Source organism: Carassius gibelio, chromosome A2, assembly GCF_023724105.1.
Source record: "Carassius gibelio isolate Cgi1373 ecotype wild population from Czech Republic chromosome A2, carGib1.2-hapl.c, whole genome shotgun sequence".
Classification (NCBI taxonomy): Eukaryota; Metazoa; Chordata; class Actinopteri; order Cypriniformes; family Cyprinidae; genus Carassius; species Carassius gibelio.
In genome coordinates, this window is record NC_068372.1 from 13,766,173 (window position 1) to 13,786,339 (window position 20,167).

General features: G+C 36.5%; 1 protein-coding gene across 1 annotated transcript in view; it reads left to right on the forward strand.

The window, feature by feature from the left end:
- The window catches only part of LOC128027184 (collagen alpha-1(XI) chain-like), a 96,475-nt gene that overhangs the window by 25,968 nt on the left and 50,340 nt on the right, over positions 1 to 20,167 (forward strand). Inside the window, exons 6-22 of the mRNA XM_052614517.1 lie at positions 1,717 to 1,812; positions 2,423 to 2,506; positions 3,557 to 3,862; positions 4,524 to 4,583; positions 5,436 to 5,477; positions 5,612 to 5,674; positions 7,065 to 7,139; positions 7,553 to 7,636; positions 7,865 to 7,921; positions 10,401 to 10,454; positions 10,995 to 11,048; positions 11,567 to 11,620; positions 13,755 to 13,808; positions 14,551 to 14,604; positions 14,712 to 14,756; positions 19,979 to 20,032; positions 20,120 to 20,164. Of these exons, the coding sequence (XP_052470477.1) occupies positions 1,717 to 1,812; positions 2,423 to 2,506; positions 3,557 to 3,862; positions 4,524 to 4,583; positions 5,436 to 5,477; positions 5,612 to 5,674; positions 7,065 to 7,139; positions 7,553 to 7,636; positions 7,865 to 7,921; positions 10,401 to 10,454; positions 10,995 to 11,048; positions 11,567 to 11,620; positions 13,755 to 13,808; positions 14,551 to 14,604; positions 14,712 to 14,756; positions 19,979 to 20,032; positions 20,120 to 20,164 (1,281 nt within the window). The remainder of the gene's footprint in view (positions 1 to 1,716; positions 1,813 to 2,422; positions 2,507 to 3,556; positions 3,863 to 4,523; positions 4,584 to 5,435; positions 5,478 to 5,611; positions 5,675 to 7,064; positions 7,140 to 7,552; positions 7,637 to 7,864; positions 7,922 to 10,400; positions 10,455 to 10,994; positions 11,049 to 11,566; positions 11,621 to 13,754; positions 13,809 to 14,550; positions 14,605 to 14,711; positions 14,757 to 19,978; positions 20,033 to 20,119; positions 20,165 to 20,167) is intronic.

Here is a 20,167-nt window from a genome sequence, read left to right on the forward strand (position 1 = left end):
TCGATTTGCAGCTGGATATTTCTTCCTTTCGCTTCTCTTCTCCATCCAGTGGAATTCAGCCAGTCCACCACGCCTCAGTTTTTTTTTTCTCTGTTATCAGCTCAGATGATGCATTGGGATTTAAATTCATTCCTTTCTGTTTTAATTTAATCTGCTATACCTCACCTTATGTTCATGGACCTTATTACAACTAGAGAAGACAACAAACTGAGGATTGGAAGCGTATGTTTATGAATGCTCATTTATGAAAGTCATTTAATTATTGGGAAAGACTTAACAATAGCTCTTTGTTGAACTGTTAAACTGACTGCTATATAAGAGTTATAATTTTCAAAAACTGTTTGTGCGCTTGGGAGTAGTACATTTAATTAGTACACTTCATTAGAAGTAGAATTAGCCAATAAAATAATAATACACTGGAAAATGGCATGTGTCACATACTCTGTGAATGCATGTGCTCTATTTAACTTTTCACACTAAAATGAAATATTTTAAACCAGCATACTGTAGGTCTTTCACATTAATCGCGGCATTCATTTAATGTTGGTATTACTGAACATTCTGCATCAACGTGCCAAGTTTTTATGTTCCTTGGCAATTGTTAAAAGTATAATGTTAGTATAATGATTACTTGTTTTTATTTGCTTGTTTGCTTGTTTGTTTAATGGTAATTATCAATAATTACCTTCTTTGGATGTTGAACATTTAACTAGTGTGCCAGTGGACTGATAAGGCAGGTGGCTCAAAATTATATGATAAAATAGAGCATTAGCAGGCATGTTGCAGTCTTTTTGATTTTCTTTTAATACTCTGTAAGACTCCTTTTTTTTTTTAAGTTTCTTTTTTTTTTATCATTTTCACTATCACATACTCACATACTCTGACATTTGAAGTGCATTTTTATGTTTTATAGAGGTTGAATTTTCTTGACTTCTTGAGTATTTTCACTGGTGACAAGAATACGTTGTACTGTTTACTTATGTCTCTTTTCACTAATTAAATGGTGCTGTTACTCATTGCTTATTTTAGGCACAGTGTTAATGCTTTTTATCTGTTAAAAATCTCCAGTAGGGATGGCATTGGAGGGTTACACCATAGTGAACTTCATCACTGGACCTTATTCATGAGACATGATTGTATTCAAATTATCGAACTGAATGTGATTGGATACATGCAAATTAATTTACATTCATTTGCATAATTACAGAATTACATAATTAATTCTGCTCATGTTTCATGAATAAGGCCCAGTTCGGATCAGTTAATTTAATCTGTGTTTTTGTAACATAAAATGGTTTGAATGCTTTGAAAACACCTGTCAAATGTTACAACAGTTGGATAAATAACTTGCTCTTTAAATGTCATGTAAAGAAATCTAATCAAACTATGCCTTTTGACATTACTGATTTGATTATCTATATGAGAAGGTCAAAGAAATTAAAGTTTTAAAATATTTGAACTACAAAAAGGTTTTGTAGTTCACCAGTCACCCATCATGTTAATGGTATAGACAAGTGCATTTAGCATGATTCAAATTCTTAACATGTTGTATTGTAATATTCTTAATCATCTATTAAGTTTGCCTTTTTCTTTTCTTTTTTGGGATATCAGCTATTCAAAGTGTGTTCAAATATGTTTTGAGGACTCTATACTGAATACTGTGAAGGGCTTTGAATTCAAGTCTTTCTTTCTAACATGCATCCATCTCTCTCCCAGTACAATACTGAATACACAGATTATAATGAGTTCTATGACTACACAGAAGAAGTGACTGCCACTGGAAATCCCACTGACAATGTCGGTACTGAGAAGGTAAACAACTCTTGCTCTGTATGGCCCAGGCGCCTGTCAATCACTGGGGGGTTTTCTTCAGCCCCACCCACTTCCACGCTTTGTGGTCTCTGACTTATTACCCAACTCTCACACTCCACTGTTCTGTTACTCTCAGTAACTTTACCTTGCTCTCTCCTCATGTGGCATCACTTTAATTCAGCTACAGTGTCTAAATGTAACTTTTAGCTAGATCTGCAGATTTTGAGAAAATGTATGCAGTTTTTCATATTGTGTTCATCAAAAAATAATTCCAATGTCATAGGGACTAAATAAATGTAGCAGTTCTTTTTCTTTCTTTCTTTCTTTCTTTCTTTCTTTCTTTCTTTCTTTCTTTCTTTCTTTCTTTCTTTCTTTCTTTCTTTCTTTGCATATTATACAAACTGTGCAAATCAATTTATCCCATATCAATTTCTGATGATAAATGTTACACTGATTTATTTATTATTTTGATTTGGTAGACAGTTTTCTTTCTTTCAGTGATTTTAAACAATCTGTTATGTTAAATACATTCACATTCACATCTCAAGATTAGATACATTTGTTCTTCATTCTGATTGATGTGAATCTGTTGTGTGACGTTTACTCATAGCCCAGCGCTGTTGAAACTGGAGACTACTATGTTGAGCAGGACTATGGCCCTGAAGCCCCTTCTGTTTCCGTTCCAGCCAATGAGGTAAAGATCTGCATTATCCTACGTTTAATTTCCCATGGTCCATTTTAAGTTGGATTCTATTCAAATAGCCTTCTTTTGGCCAATTAAATCAGTTTTTCCTAACTTTATAAAATTATTATTTTCTTATTTTCTGATTGCTATATTTTAGATCATGTTATTACTAAGCTATAAGAGAAAAGCATAAATGTATCCATATTTGAGGTGCCAACTCTACCTCAGTCTGATTTTTATGGGTAAAAGTCAAATAAAACCCCGCTTTCCATTTAACAGTTTACACTCAGCTGAAAGCAGCTAAATCATTGCATTTTCCTTATTTATGTTATTTCAAAAGTTTGTTCTAAGACATCACACAAAGTCTAAATGAGGAACATTCAGCTTTAACTAGAACAGTATGTCTTGCATTTAATGTTGGCCAAATGTCTGCTTCAAATGATACACCTAAATGGGCTGACACGGCCTCATAAAGCACTCCTGGTAAATTATACAAAGGCTGGGATTAACTAGATAATTCTTGAATGCTTTTGTTCACTGCATAAAGGCCCCTGGGTGAGGAAAGCTGTCAGACTTAAAGCCAAAATAGTTTTCCAGTAAAAGAGAAAAAAATAATGACATGAGACATGCAAGTTTGTTGTGTTTTGTCATTTTATTAACCAAACAGATTAAGATTTGTGGACGATCATTTCATGATAAGCTTTAGTTTCTGGAAAAGCAATGGTAAAACAATCGAATGTTATTAGTTTTTCACATAAAGTTGCCCCAAAAAGTATTTGAACACTTTTTGACACTTTCAATATATACTAATATACTTATACACACACACACACACACACAAACACACACATTATAAATAGGTATTAATATGTACGTAATATGTAATGGATATTAATCATGTCTAAAATGATCCAATTTAAAATGATGCTTTGCTACTGCAATTGTAATTTCACCTGTAGAACCTCATTAAATGAGTTAATTAGTTTAATTAAGTGTCTGCATTGACTAACCTCCCCGTTAACTTCATTCTCTGACCTCCTGCCTCCCCGGGCTGGCCAGAATCCATTGCCAAAAGAAGAAATAGTAGACGACTACATTACAGGGATAGAAGAAGTTGGAGTGGATCCCACCGTTGCCACCAGTGAGAATGTGGACATCGTCGAGTCTGAAAGCACTGATGGAGAAGAGAAACAGTACTTTAAGGAATACGACATTAATGAATCTGATGCAAAAGAGTTAGACCCCAGCATTTATGACGATCCATTCTACGACTACAATACTAATGGAGCAAATCCCACTGGATCGACCTACGATAGCGAGTTTGGACCGGGCCGACCTGCTGAAACACAGGTCACGGAGAGCAATGTGAGTTGACTTCTCCATTTTTACGTTGGAAACAAGTCAATTGTGTTGCAAGATATCGTCAAGGATGTTTTTTTTTTTTTTTACTGTAATTCTAATGCTCATAATTTCTAGGAATACTGTACTAATGTAATGTCTATTTTCCTTACTGTGTTTCAGTATGTCTGCTGACATAGCAGCACATGAAAGTCTCACAAATGTTGCTGTTTTGCTTGTGGTGTGTGGGAGACAGGAAATGAAATGTTAGCTGTGTGATTGCAGTCTTGAACTGTTATAGCTTGTGACTTATTTTCGCAATTCAACACAAGCACTCGTTGACACAGACAATTACACACAAGCACATACTTAACACGGTGGCTTTGTGCTCCTTTTCTTCATTCCTGGAGAGATATATCATTCTGGTCCACAAATACAAAACACACATGCACACAACAATGGGCTGAACTTAATACTTAATACTACAGTTAAATGATTGTATAAATATTGTCAAATGACTTTCCCCGTGGGCATTGATGGAGCACACTTCATTTCTAATCATCCTCACAGTAATCACTGAATATGTTCACCACTTGTAGTGCTTAATGTGCTGTTTTACAGTTGTTTGGTCTACAGGAGTAGTACTTCCTCTGTCATTAAATCTCAGTTTGTTTGGCTTCTGTTGTAGGTTGGTGATGGCTATGGCGGTGAAAAGGGGCAAAAGGGTGATCCTGCAGTCATTGAGCCGGTTGGTAAACTCTCTGCATGAAGCTTTTATTAGTACCAAATGAAATGCAGCTGCTAATAAATTATGGATCATATTTTTTTCAATAGTGTGTCAGTTCAGAATATGCCAGGCTGCTAACTTCTCTATATAAATCTAAAGTTGAGAGGGTTTTTAAATGTTTATGTAAGTCTCTTAGGCTCATCAAGGCTGTATTTATTTGATCAAAAATACAGTACAAACAGTATTATTGTGAAATATTATTACAATTTAAAATAACTGTTTTCTATTTTAATATATTTGAATACTCCAGTGTTCAGAGTCACATGAGAGAAATCTAATTCTAAAATGTTGATTTGGTGCTCAATAATAAGTTCTTATCATTATCAATGCTGCAAATAGCGGTTGCTTAGGATTTTGTGGAAACCATGGAAACTTTTTTTTTGCTTAAATTTTTTCTTTTTAAAAACACTGTGAAAGTCTTTACTATCACTTTTGACAAATGTAATGCATCCTACATTTGGGAGCTGTAATATTCCAATGTTCTCCTTCCTCCCACCTAATTACTCTTTGAACAGTTATATGGCAAAGGGAAGATGGAAGCAGTCCAGGAAAAAGGATTCTTACATTAATGCTCTCAAATGTCAATGTATTATTCATCTGAATCTGACAGCAGTTGCATTATTCACTTTTCTTGAATAGTGAAATAGGCGATTGGTTCAGTTGGACTAAAAGAATCACATCATTTGGGATCCTCTTCGTACTTCACTGATTTTCTTTTTATTTCTGTGCTTCTCCTACTGTGAGATTTACAGCCTGCCCAGCATGCTACAGAACTCATGTTTTTATTTTTCTCTCCCATTTAATTATTTTCAGGGGATGCTGGTAGAGGGACCCCCAGGACCACCAGGTCCCCCTGTGAGTATCCCCTTGTACCGCACACGAAACTCAATAGGAAAACATATCTTTATGGAAAATATCAGCATAGAGTTAACGCAAGTGTTTCTTTCTTTGTTGCATTGCCTTGGATGTTTTGCTTGTCTTTTTTTCAGGGTCTCCCCGGCACTCCAGGTATACAAGGCTCATCGGGCCTCCATGGAGATCCTGGTGAAAGAGTAAGTTGCCATTTTCCAGGATATCGTCCCTCATCTAGGTTTCTTACCTCTTAATCCTATTTGTTGTGTTAAGATATCTTAGATATCTATAAATATATACCAGTTATAGATAGTAATGTCAGCACTTTTACAATCCTGTATTAAAAAAATCCTCGGAGGCCATAATTAAACCAGACCTGCCTATAAATCTTCACTCTAATAACACTTCCACTGGAACAGCAAACATTATAACCTCTCACACACATTTAACACACCATCATTCTCCCATAGACACTTATGTCTGGTTCTGTTGGCACCCATTTTCAGAATAGTAAATGCACTATGTTGATTATTGCACCGAGAAAAGCTGATCACAAATTAACAAACAGCTAGATTTTTTTTTCCTCTTTACGGTGGTGCAGCTTGGCCGCTGCTTCTTCACCTCCCGCAAAGTTAACCTTTGTAGTGCATTCTGGGAAACGGAGCGCACTCCCACCATTAATGACCTATGTCTACCAGCACAAAGGGCTTTTTGTCTGTGAGGGGAAGTGATTTCCCTCTCGCCTTGATGTCCATCAGTTCCTCCTCATAAAAGGACAAAATCTGTAACTGAAAATGCCTAATTAACAACGATGGCCGCTTCCCTTGATAGCCTGACCCTTTCACACAGCACATCCTCACTGATTTATATACAGAAGCACATGTGGTGTCAGTGTATATGTTGCATAGAAAGGACATTTGCCCAGCCTTAAAACACTCACACATGCACTCACACAATTACACTGTCATATGGGAACAATTTGAAGTGAGCAATCTACAAGAGGAGCGTGACATGCCTGCTAAAATCTCTTCCCAAAACTACCCTAGCAGAACTATATTATATGTGTGCATGTGTTATAGTCCTTGCCGCTTTTCTTGTGGGGTGTCAGTTTCATTACGAGCGCACACACAAATAAACAGTGCAATGAAAGGAACTATAAACAACACAAAACATGCATAAACATCTGTATAATTATAAAGCGAAATAAACCTAAGTGTATTATTATGGAATACTGATGGGCTTTAGCACATTAGCTATATTTGATTTCGGGTCTAAGGAGCACTGTGGAAATCTCCTGCAGTTTAGGTGCAATTTGCCTCAGGATTTTTCTCAAAACAATTTAGTCAACTTTTGTTTTCGTAAACGGTTTAGGGATTTTGAGTAGGTTTTGGTGACTTAACTGACTATTTAAAACAATCCTACAGTTCTTTTTCTTTGATCATGAGTGGATTGTTGTAGTTTAAACTTTAAAGAAACAATCTCTTTCCCTGACTTTAGTTTTCTTTTTTGTACAGCGATTTACACATTCATTTCCCACACACTTCCTTCAGTTCTCCCTAATTCTTTTCTCCTTCTCTCTTCTTCTCTCAGGGCCCTCCTGGTCGTCCTGGTTTGCCAGGCGCAGATGGAGCTCCAGGGCCCTCTGGCACCATTCTCATGTTGCCGGTAAGTTCATCCAACCCATACATTTCCACTGATTCTGATTAAGGACATGATTTTCCAGCCCGCATTCTTAGAGAAACCGCCAAACTTATCTCAAAATCAGTTACAAATGGCCACTTCCTCTAACATCAGACAAATTACTATCATTGTGAACGTCCAAGTAGGTTATGAATTGTTACAGCTGCGACATGTCCTGACCCCACCCTGTAACCCCACTGCACTCACGCTACATCAAACAGTCTACATTAACTCTGCACAAACTGGCATTTTGGAGCCCAGATGCAAACCCATAATGAAAAGACTGTTACAGCAGTTTTATGTCGTAGTGACTCCAGTGGCCACTCTAAATTCCAGCATGTGGTAAAAATACTGAAATAAATTTGTGATTTCTGTGTTTGTGAATGTTTCTCTGACAGTTCCGTGCTGGTGGAGAAGCTTCAAAAGGTCCAGTGGTGACGGCACAAGAAGCTCAGGCCCAAGCCATCCTTGCCCAGGCCCAGGTGTGTACCCTTGTTCATGTTGCCCTGAATGTTTGAATGAAATAAGTGTGTTAGGTGCAGATAATGTATGTTAGTAAGTTTAAATGGATTGTTAAAACAAAGACAAGTTCTCATAACACTGTATGGTACATGGAAATGTACCAGTCGCCAGTGACACTTATTTACTCTGCTGCAGTTAATGTCAGGTTTGCAAACTTTATTTTTTGACCATTTGTTTTGTTGCTGCAGTTGACTATGAGGGGAGCACCTGGTCCAATGGGATTGACCGGACGTTCCGGCCCTGTGGTAAGTGTCCCACTTCTAAATGGCATAGACCAGTGGTTCCCAACCTTTTTCCTTGGGGCCCCCCCTATGTACGTATTTGACAATCCGTGACCCCCCCCCCATATATATAAATATATATTAGTGCTGGGAAAAAAATTAATCGCATCCAAAATAAAAGTTTGTGTTTGCATAATATATATGTGTGTACTGTGTATAATTATTTTGTATATAAATACACACATATGCATGTATATATTTAATATTTTTACTTATTTATATATCAATTATTTATATTTATATATAATATAAATTATGTATAAATGTATATATACATGCAAAAAAAATAATTAATACATGCATATGCGTGTATTTATATACAAAATAATTATACACAGTTCACACACATATATTATGCAAACACAAACTTTTATTTTGGATGCAATTAATTTTTTTCCCAGCACTAATATATATATATATATATATATAGGGGTGTAACGGTTCACAAAATTCATGGTACGGTTTTGATACAGCAAAAAGAAAGAAATGCCAGAGAAATTTCATTGATTTCTTTTTTTTTTATATTAAAACTAACATAATAATGTGTGATATGTTTTACTTTTGAGTAATTCTGGAGCTATAATTGATTCTTCTTATGAGCATATAAAACAAAACAGTTTCTTGGAAAAAAATGAAATTGTAGTAGTTATAAACCAAGGTTTATTTTATTTCAGATTATCATTTAAGAGCAGCAATTGTATTCATGTCAAAATAAAACAGACGTAATGTTACTTGAAGGCATTATAGCCTACAATTCCTGCCAAACTTTCATGGTTTGGTTAGTGTTACTACAGTAAATCCATGGTGAATGTTGCAGATCTGGACACTGGATAGTTCATTCACGGCACAATGTTTCTTCCTGGTTTCCACGCGCTGTTTGATCCGTTAATAATGGAGAAATGTGAATGTTTCTCTCTAGGACTCGCAGCGATGTTATTACTTCTGTGGCAAATTCAAATGCTTTCTGTACTGGATCTCTTATTAGCGCTGTGTAGTAACAGCGTCGCATGATCACGATCGGCTCGATCGCTGCACTGGTCCAAACTGATAAATGGTCCGTCAACCACACAATAACGAGCAGTTTCGTTCCGCTTGAATTATGTTTGCCATTTGATGTTGGCCACTGTTGTGGTCGCGTCGGCGTCTCTTTTACATTATGAGCGCGCTTGCCACTCGCAACGGGCCTACATTTGAAATAACGAAATTGTAATTGAAATTGGCATTGTTAGCATATGATTTTTTTAAAACTTTAAAAAATATTTTTATATAAAATTATTAGTAGAACATTTTATGCATCTTTATTCCCCTCAAAGCATATCCGCTCCCGCGCCCCCCCCCCCCCCCCCCCCCCGTGAACTCTGACCCCAGGTTGGGAACCAATGGCATAGACCATTTAAATTGAGGAAAACAATTAAAATTATTTTTTTAACAAAATAAATCTGTTCTGTCACTACCACATCCACTTCATATGGTGAAAACATTTTTACAAACTGTAGCATTTTTTTTTACCAAACTTTTGCAGCTATTAGTTAGTTAGTTAGTTAGTAGTCTCAGCTTCAGACGTCATGCCCACAGACCACTGGCAGAACGCCTGATGCATACGGCACACAAAATTGGAAACACTTCAGGAGTTTCGAGGTCGTCATTGGATTGGTTAAAATATACAGGATTTCCATGAGACATGTGTGTTGCTTTCTTTAACATTCTGCCTGGAAACAAAGGTGCCTTGTCACCAAACGACGTGTGTTTACAACTGTGACAATGAGTGCTTATCCGGAACAACTAAGTGCTGGATTTTCAAAAGGATCTGAAATATATAAAGTTCAAGGCATAGACTCTTTAAAATACATCCAAGAGTTTTACACACTGGTCTGTTATTGTGGGAACATTTCCAAGCCCCTAAACATGACATGGCACAAAACTAAAGATGATTGGTTGCTTCATTCAAAGCGGCCAAGGTTCCCGGAGCTTCTGCCATCAGTCTGAATGTCTGGCTATGCTAAACTAGTTAGTAAGTTAGTAATTGAAATGCACCGAGAAATCTAAATATATTTATGGTACATGTATGCGCAAAGGGCAGCGCAAAGGGTTGTGGGTTCGATTCCCAGGGAACACATATGTCCAGAAAATGAACAGTTCTTTTGTGCTGATGTGCTTTCAGGCTCTCTGCAGTTTGTTTTCATGGGTACCTTCTCAGATTTCTTTTGTCATTATTCTTGTTCTGTATTTCATCTTCTTGAGATGAATCATATAAGAATGCCACTAGAATTTATCTCGTTCCTTTCCACAGCTGCCTCCAAAATCAAATGCCCTTTAATAGCAATGGCAGACGCATTTGTATGGGTATTCCGCGTGTGACCCAAACACAGCTCCACACATATGATATTGGTGTTTAGAGAGGTGTGTGACACGTAAAACTCATTTGTGCATGTGTGTGTTTCAGGGTGGTCCTGGTGCACCCGGTGCTAAAGGGGAAAGTGGAGATCCTGGCCCACAGGTGACTATGTCTCTTATCAACCTGATTTAACGTCTTTAATCCTAATTGTAATCTTAATCTATAGAACAATGATATGAGTATTCCTGATTATTTATTGTAAATATTTTAATAAAAATTTAAAATAAATGTTGTTCTCTAAACTTTTTTTATTTGTCAAATAATCCTGAAAAAAAGTATCATGGTTTTCACAAAAAGCAGCACAATTTATTTTTCCAACATTGATAATAGTAAGAAATATTTATTGAGCTGCAAATCAGCATTTTAGACTGGTATTCAAGTTTTTATATATATATATATTTTTTTTTATATAACTTGTCCGCAGTTAAATTGCACTTTCTAATGTAAAAAAACACTTGCGCTTCTACTCTGGAGAAGGGAGAGTCTCAGTCAGCTGATGCTGAGGAAGATTTATTAGGCTCGAAGTGTTTTTTTTACATAAAAAGTAACAATTTAACAATTACTTTTACTTAATTTTCAACACTGCTTTTCGCTTGTCATTTAGTGGTAAAAATTCATTACAGAATGTTGTGTGTTTTTAAGGGACCAAGAGGACTACAGGGTCCTACTGGACCTCTTGGAAAACCAGGAAAAAGGGTAAGAATAGGAAAAATCTGCTCATGTGGTAGTTGGTAGTGTTTGATTGTGACATTACACTGAAAAAGCAAAAAGGGTGGCATACATAATACACTTCTGCTGAAGTACATCGGCAAAGTGAAGCTGAAAGGCTCTTCGCAAGAAGCCCACTGTTCGTTCTCCAACCACGCAATAGATTTTCCATGAAGCTGTCTGTGCCTGTTAACCTTGACCTTAATTAACCTGTTTCAGCTTTACTGAATGACGGATGTCTGTTGGATTCTCATACACATCTGCCAGTTTTAGTGAGAAACTTTTCTCAGATTCTCCTTTGACACAGTTTATTCACAGTTTCGCAATAAATTAGTCAAATTGACACAATAACTCAATCCCCGAACTTGCTGTAGATTCAACACAACTTAATTAGGTTGTGTGTATTCTTTTGCTTCACGTCATTTCCTGTCTCACACTTATTCTGCAGTTGTTTAAATACAACATAACACATAACATCAGTCTGATGATGCGACTTGGTTTTACAGGGCCGAAATGGAGCTGATGGAGCCAGAGGAATTCCTGGAGAATCAGGAGCCAAGGTAAAATCACCTCCGCTTTCACACAGTTAGCACTGCTTGAAGTTTCAGAACTGCTTCTTTTGTATTGAAAGCTGGGAGTGGGGAGTTGTTTTTGTGTTTTGATGATATACTTAATTAAATGATACACAAAAACATTGGTCTGATAATTTGCAGTTTAGGCCTACATAATAGCTATAAATGGCTATTTTATCCACAGAAATAATAAAAGAAGGCCAGATGTATTGTTTATATATATATATATATATATATATATATATATATATATATATATATATGGCACACTGGCCTTGATAGTACATTTAAAAAAAAAATAATTTATATATGTGTGTGTATTTTAGATTAATTTGAAAATGTATGGTATAAATATATTTATGCAAAATACTATTTGTGATTACAAACTATAGGTCCAATTAAGTGTGCACACGCGCATACACACACACTATGCAGTTCATTTGTTGATCTTTTTAAATCAATGCACAGCTCTAGTTTTAAAGGTCCCATGACATGGATCATTTCCTTATCTTTAAATGCTTTTTAATGTTCTCTTAGGTGTACTTATATTGTTAGCATGATTCTTACATTTAAAATTTAGAAATAAAAAGCATTTTTAGATCCTGATATTAGCCCTCTGGCTTGAATGCTCTGTTTGAAGGGGCGTGTCTGCTGTGAGACTCCGAGTAAACCACAACTGTTGTGATTGGCTGACATTGTTGCATTCGAAATGCGTTCATGTGGAACCCCTCTCAAATATAACGTTATTTATATTTATATATATATATATATATATATATATATATATATATATATATATATATATATATATATATATATATATATATATATATATATATATATATATATATATATATATATATAATTTTTTTTTTTTTTTTTTTTTTTTTTTTTTTTTACTATTACAGCTGTCGAGATTAACGAATCGTGGAAGTGTGGATTATATATAAAAAAAAATTCAATCTTTTCCCATCACATGAAAGGCTGCAGTGATGAGCATTGAGTAGACAGAGTCTGTTTATCGCGTGGATACAGTGATCTCGTCATTATTGCAACACGTTTTCTCACAAAATGCTTTCACCACAGCTAACAGCAAACACATGAATACAGTAAGAGCTCCGTTGTGCAGCATAACAGCGTCATTCATTGTAACGGCAGTTTGGGCAAGTGTGCAGATATACTCGCGATGTGTAACAGCTCCGGAAAAAAGCGAGCGTTCTTTGATCGCTCTCTGTAGCCATCAGAAATCACTGATCACAGATCAGGCATTAATGAACACTGTTACTTACTGTTTGTACCGGTGCTGTCGAATCCATATCATAAAAGTCTGTTAACGTTATATGTAAATATTTGGGCGGGCAAAGCAGAGAAAGGGGAGGTAACAATTCTCGTTGCAATGTCACAACGAGGAGATTCAAGATCAGCCCGTTTGAGCTTCCATTTTCTCAAAGGCAGAGAAAGATACTCATATTAATCTTAAAAAACCTCAGAAAGTGAAATTTTCATGTCATAAGACCTTTAAGGAAAATGCATTGGCCAGAAATAAGTAAAACTGATTGTATGGAACGCATTAACCTGTTAACTGTCAAACACATTTTTGAATATAGACTTGAAATTGCATGATCCAAACCTACATTTTTATAATTCATGAGTGAAAACATTTTGTAACATGATTTTGATGTACCATTTTCATGGAAATGCAAGGTTTGATTTTAAAATGGGTTTCAAAGGATGAATTTTGAGATTTTAAGTTTTCAAGTGATATATAATTTCTGATGATTTCTAAAGTGTGATAGAGAAAAAGGCAACAAAGAAGACTTTTTTTTTTTTTTTTTTGACAAAGGACAGAACTTCTGTTATGTAGGTTTTTGAGGTGCACTCTAGCTATAAATTAACCTATTTATTTTCCTACATTATTTTTTACAAAAAAAGATTGGTAAAATATCTATTTAGGAGTCTTAGACCTTTCCAACTATATATAGTTTGTCGTGATTAGATTAGGATTTAATTGTAATATACTGAAGTAAACGTAGGCATCCCGTATACAGTTAACAGGTAAACACTTAACAGAATTATGCACTTATGTTTGAACTTTCTCATTGTTGTGATTGCTGTCTTACAGGGAGACCGAGGATTTGATGGACTTCCTGGTCTTCCCGGTGAGAAGGGACACAGGGTAAGTGCTGCTGAGCTATTCTTAGAAAACTCATACTTAGTTTCTCATCATTGTTGTAATACTTGAAATGAAACAGAATTGTTCTAGACAACAGAACGCAAGCCTGACCACCACCCATGTGAAAAATTTATTTTTTATGCTCAATTATCAAACTTCCAGCTTGTCTCGAACAGCACTTTATGATTATGGGAAAAATTCTTGCCTGGTTTCATTTCATTCCTTAGCAGCAGTTTTCCTAGAGAAATCTACAGAATTGCCTTAACTCTATTTGAAAAGCTTCTTTTTGGTTCCTGTCAAGACCGAGTGCATTTTTATAATGTTCCATGTCTGCCGCTGTACGTTTTGTTTAGCATGCTTACAGTCATAATGGCAGGAGAAGTTGACCTCATTATAGTGGCACTGGGGTTGTTTGGCTTGCTTGCGTTCCTCTGGCAAATCAAAAGCTGCCCTCGCTAGGCACAGCAGAGTGTGGCTTGCTTGGCCTGGGCTAGAATAGTGAAAGAGGCCTGCAGATCACAGGGAGCTGTGTATATTTCCAGCCAAAGTGCTGTCCTCCTAAACCTGCCCTGGGTAATTACAGGCCCGCTATGTTATAGCCTCTTCTTATAGGGATGCAGTCTTATAAATAGTGGTCTTGGGCCCTAACAATGCATGGAGCCAAAAGCAGGCAGGGACCGTAATAATACATGTACTCTTTTTCTCCCTCTGTCATTTGATCTCTTTCGTTACTTTTTTCTTTTAGGGTGAGGCAGGTCCCATTGGCTCACCAGGCCCTCCAGGAGAGGACGGACCAAGGGTGTGTTTGACCAAGTGACATTTGTTTCTTATTTTGATGTATACAGTATGTTCTTGCATAGGTGTGTGCAGACATGTTGGCAAGTGTGTTTGTGCTCTTGTCTGCAGGGCGAGGATGGTGAGATTGGACAGAGAGGAATGCAAGGAGAAAGTGTAAGCATCTCCATTAACATTTTGTATCCCCTTGTCATATTTTCCCTTAAAATGATTTTAATATTTTTATATGAAATATTCAAAGCTTAGTAGACATGTTGTTTGAAGCATTAATCCTCTTTTGCGTCACAGTGTAGACACAGATTTATGAAATATGACTATTTTCCAATATAATGAAATAACTTCTGTTTGGGGTCAATTTGACCCTGGCAAAAGATACCAAAAAAATACAAATCCTAGATATGCTAATGTTCAGAGGTTTGGGGTCAGTTTGACCTTGGCAAAAGGTTAAAAAAAATCCTAGATATGCTAACATTCAAAAGTTTGTGGTCAGTTTGACCTTGGCAAAAGATACTAAAAAAAAAAAAAAGTCTTAGATATGCTAACATTCAAAAGTTTGGGGTCAGTTAGATAAAAAAAAAAAAAAAAATATATATATATATATATATATTGATTTAAAAAAAATGTTTTTGAGCACCAAGTCAGCATACTAGAATGATTTCTGGAGAATCATATGACACTTAAGATTGGAGTAATGGCTCCTGAAAATTCAGTTTTGCCATCATGGCGATAAAGGATATACTGTAAATTAAATTAATTTTAATAAAATATATTTAAAAATATTAACATTAATTTTGATTTGGAATAGTATTTCACAACATTACCTCAAGTCTCTGAGACCCCAAACACAAGCAGTGTAAATGTTTCATGTAAGGTCTCAATTATCGAGTTACAATTTTGTGAATTATCTAATTAGGAAAAGTGTATCAACTTGAGCGAGCCACTGGTGGGCCCTCCCCTCCCTGAATCCCGTTGGCTGACAAGAACCTCTGCCCTGAGCAACCCAAACTGGGCAGAGGAAACTGCCAGGAGTTGGTTCGATACTTGGTACTTCCAGTCAAGCTGCCGTCGGGCTGCTTCGAGGAGGAGAGTTCTGGTTTTTCTGATGTCCAAAATTCTAGCCATGTTTCGTGGACAAGGCAGAGGCTCATGGTTATGTGCGTATTCCCCCCCTCGAGAAGATTGTCTACACATCTGTGCCGTTTCTTTGCCACGCTTGCCGTGGACTTCAGGCTGCCTTCTAAAGCCTTGTAGACTTACATTATGGAGCTCCTTAATGCGCAGATCACTCCCTACGGCCTCTTCGGTGATGTTGTGGAGTCTGTTATTGAGTGATTCTCTGAGGCACAAAGTGTGCGAAGGTGATGAGTCAATGTGCTGTCCCGTTGTGCATTCTATCCACTGTCGAGATCACTCTCCTCTCCTGCACCCCACTCCGCTTAATGAATGGCTAAGAAACCATCGGCTACCAAGCCTTCATACTGACAGACCTGCCAAGAGGAGTAGAGAGCTTGCTGGAGGCCTGGCCCCCAAGCACCATATCCTGCATTGTTCCACTTGCTCCTGCAGGTGAAAATGTAAGGTTCATGTTTCTGTTTGCCAATAAGTACATAAGCACTCTCTCAAAAGATCAGTTCCCTCCTCTATTCTATTCTAATTCTATCTATACAGCATTACTCGCCCTGCCTCAGAGCAGCACAGAGCTGCTGTCTGTGCCTGTTATCAGTGTTATCCTCCATGAGCCATTTCCTTGCCAGTATGTTTAGCCTCGCTAGGGTGAGGCGCCAGTCTTCAAACATCACTGCAAGCGATAATGAGTGATTCGGCCATTATTTCAGTTCCTAGATGCATGGAGAGCTATTCAAGGCACTTCGCACTGGCTGCTGAGCATAATAGAACACGGGTATTCTCACAAGTTCAGACACAGACCACCCGTTTCAATCACATTACTCAATCACTGACATTGCCTCAAAGTGCTCCAGTTTTGAGACAAGAGGTTCACAGCTTGCTTGCAAAAGAAGTGATAAAGCAGTGCCTTCTGAGCTACTCCGTCTGATCGGTACCTGAGACCCATCAAACAGCACATCAGAAGTTCACATTCAGTATGATGATTCTGAAGCAGATCCTGGCACAAACCGTTCCGGGGACTGGTTTGCATCTGTAAATCTGGGAAAAGCATTCTTCCATATTCGGACAGCACCACACCACAGCCATGAATTTCTGAGGTTTGCTTTTGAGGGTACAGCACACCAGTGTTGACTTTTAAACTGGCTGTAGCACTCGACGTACAAGAATCTGGCACTTTCCTCTCTCAGAGCGAGCGGTATCCAAATTCTACTATATGGACGATTGGCTGATTGTGTGATTGTAACCCATTCACAAGATATGCTTGTGGGTCATACAGATGCACTGCTTCACTATCTGGAGTCCCTGTATAAGTCATGGCCTAATGTTTAGAGATTTGGGCTTGACTATTTACATTTTATGTATGTGGTTTTTACTTATTGCTTAATTGCAATGAGCACAGTTTAATACCGCAAGTGCTGTTGACACTGTGCCAGACAATGCAGGGTTCGTACAAGGTGCTTAAAGTGCTTTGACTTTTGAAATTGAAGTCCTGGAAAACCCTTGGACACAGACATATTTTTGAGAAGGTACTTGAAAAGTACTTGGATTTTTAAAAGGCAGTGTATATTAAATGTTTGTTTTTTTTTCCTTTAAACATTATTTTTGCGAAAAAATTAATGATGCTTTGCGTCTGAAATAAATACAAGGTGCTTTCGACTCATGCAGCTCTGCACAGACTGATCAGCAGCTGACTTGAAGCAGTGCATGCGGTTAGAAATTTTAAACGTCGCGTCACTATCACGTGTGGCATCAAAGTACTGCAGTTTCTCCGGAGCGACTGCAGATTGCTGATGACGATACAGCTGTTTCACGATTGATCAAATTCACCACATGACAACAATGACATGTGTTTCTAACATCTTCAATTCCAATACTGCTCACAAATTTGTTTTAGAACAGTAAAAGCTTTTTTTTTTTTTTTCACATTTAATAACAAGAACACTGATATAAGCGAATATACCTCCACTTTATTGGTATTTAAAAAGTATATGTTTGCCTACGGGCATTGTTATTGAGAATGTCTGTTGTACTCCATGCTTGGTGTAGTCTTAGCCTTTGTATGGCTTGATCTTTGCCGCTCTCATGGTGGGATTGTATATCGTTCCCAAAGCGATTCCCACAATGTAGAGTGAACACTCGATAGGGAACGTCTCCGGTTACTGTCGTAACCTCGGTTTCCTGAGAGAAGGAATGAGACATTGCGAAGATTGCCATGTTTGCTGCTCGATCAGTAATGCAGCGTCCAGTCTCGGATTCTGATGCAATTGCATTGCATTTATACTGCCCACCAGGCTATTTGCATAGTTGAGCGTCAATTAGCCAGTTCATTGAACTGGTTTTATCCTTTAAGACTTCCGGAAACTGTAGAAGGGGAGGAGTTCCCACAGCTATGTCTCGTTCCTGCTCTCAGGGAACAAAGTAACTAATAGTCTCACATATTTTACATGCTCTTGACTAAATACTCCTTCAGCAGGAATCTTACAAATAACAAAATCAGCCCTGAAGATATGGAATTGATTTGGAGCGAGTTCCACAGTTGATGTACCTCTGGATCTACAGCAAAAACCTAATGTGGCTTTGTTTCTGTTTTACATAGTTGCAAACCAATTAGAATTAATAATAAAAAAAATAAAAAAATAAACATATTCAGGATTTCCTTTCTTAAACTGTGTTTTGTGTTTTTGACTGTAAAATTAATAATTAACCTTTATTTTTCCCTTAAGATAATTTAATATGAAACTTTAAGCAGTCTAGACCACAGAGTAGACATACCTTTGAACATTTTTACTATTATACAATGTAACTACAAGAAATCCACCAGGAATCAAAAGGAAAAAAAAAAAATGTTAGTAAAAAAAAAAGAAAAAGAAAAATGGCTTTCAACAAAAATATAATACTCAATAATAAAGCTCAGCAGAATGTTTTGTTGTCCTTTCCACTTTAAAACATAAAAATGTAATGCACATTTAAATGACTCCTCAATAATTATAACATTTTAATAATATTGTAGTTTAATCATCATCATAAAATATATAAATCACAATATATACCTATACTAATACTTAAACCAGGGCCGATGATGCATTTTCCTTTGTTCTGCCATGCCATAACACAAGACGGGATTAATGCGATTTTAATATAATATTGTTGTAAATCATTAACAAACATTATATAATGGTTAACATATCATTAGTTATTATATATTCACATAGCTAGAAATGTGAGATAATGTTTTTTTTTTTTTTTTATGTTTACTAATGAACCTAATGATTAACATATGATAATTTAATGTAAATTGAAATGCTTACAAATGTCAGTAATTTTTCAGTTCATATGATCTTCATTTGTAGTAGCCAATCTAAAGTTGAAGCTATTCATTATTTGTTAATGTGATTGCTAATGATTGCAAATATTTATGGGCGTTGGAATTTTAGCTAATGTAACAAGGGTTGTGTAATCAGTGGCTGGTTAAGTTTAGCTAAATGCTTGCTAAGGACATAACAGATTGTAAAAAAAAAAAAAAAAAAAAAAAAAACGTGTTTATTATCAAAACAAAATTATATAAACATAATGAACCATGTTCCCTTATTATAATCAAACTGACCCCTGTATACTGTTGACCCCTTACCCAACCCTTAAACCTACTCATACCACCAAACCAAACCCATCCCTAACCTTACCTGCATCGCACCTCAATAGAAGCTGACGTGTTGTACATTAACACAAGCTTTTAATCATTTTATAACATCTGTAAAACTCATTTGTAGATTCTCAACAAGTGCTTGATCAGATGAAATTGAAAGTTAATGACATTTGTAAGCATTTTAACTGACAGGAAATAGATTTGTTTGAACATTATCTAATGTTTAATAAGTTTATTAGCAAGCAAGCACATTATCTCACATTTCTAACTCTTTGAATATATATGAACTAATTAACCATTAAGCATTATATAATGTTTGTTAATGATTTATTAATGAAAGTGCATTTCAAATGCATTATAGAAAGTGTTACCTATTGCATATAATGCAAAATTTACTTTCATCCAACAGCCCTCAATGAAGTTTGGTTTGGCTCTTCATAATAGAACAATACATTGATATTGTATTAATATTGTGTAACTTAAAATAATACACATATGTAAAAGGGCTTCTTGCTCCATATGTCTGTCCACCGAGGGTACTTTTGGCCTGAAGTTTTCAGTATAACAGTCTGATTAAATCTCACAATATGTCTCTTTTATTGATTACCAGGGTCCAAGAGGACTGCTGGGCCCCAGAGGTTCTCCTGGTACCTCTGGACAGCATGTATGTACCATAAACACCACACTTTCTTAATTACAACTGTTCAAATAGCATGAAACTCACAGACACCTCTGTTTTATACACATGCAGGGTCTTACGGGATTGGATGGACCACCTGGCCCTAAAGGAAATATGGTA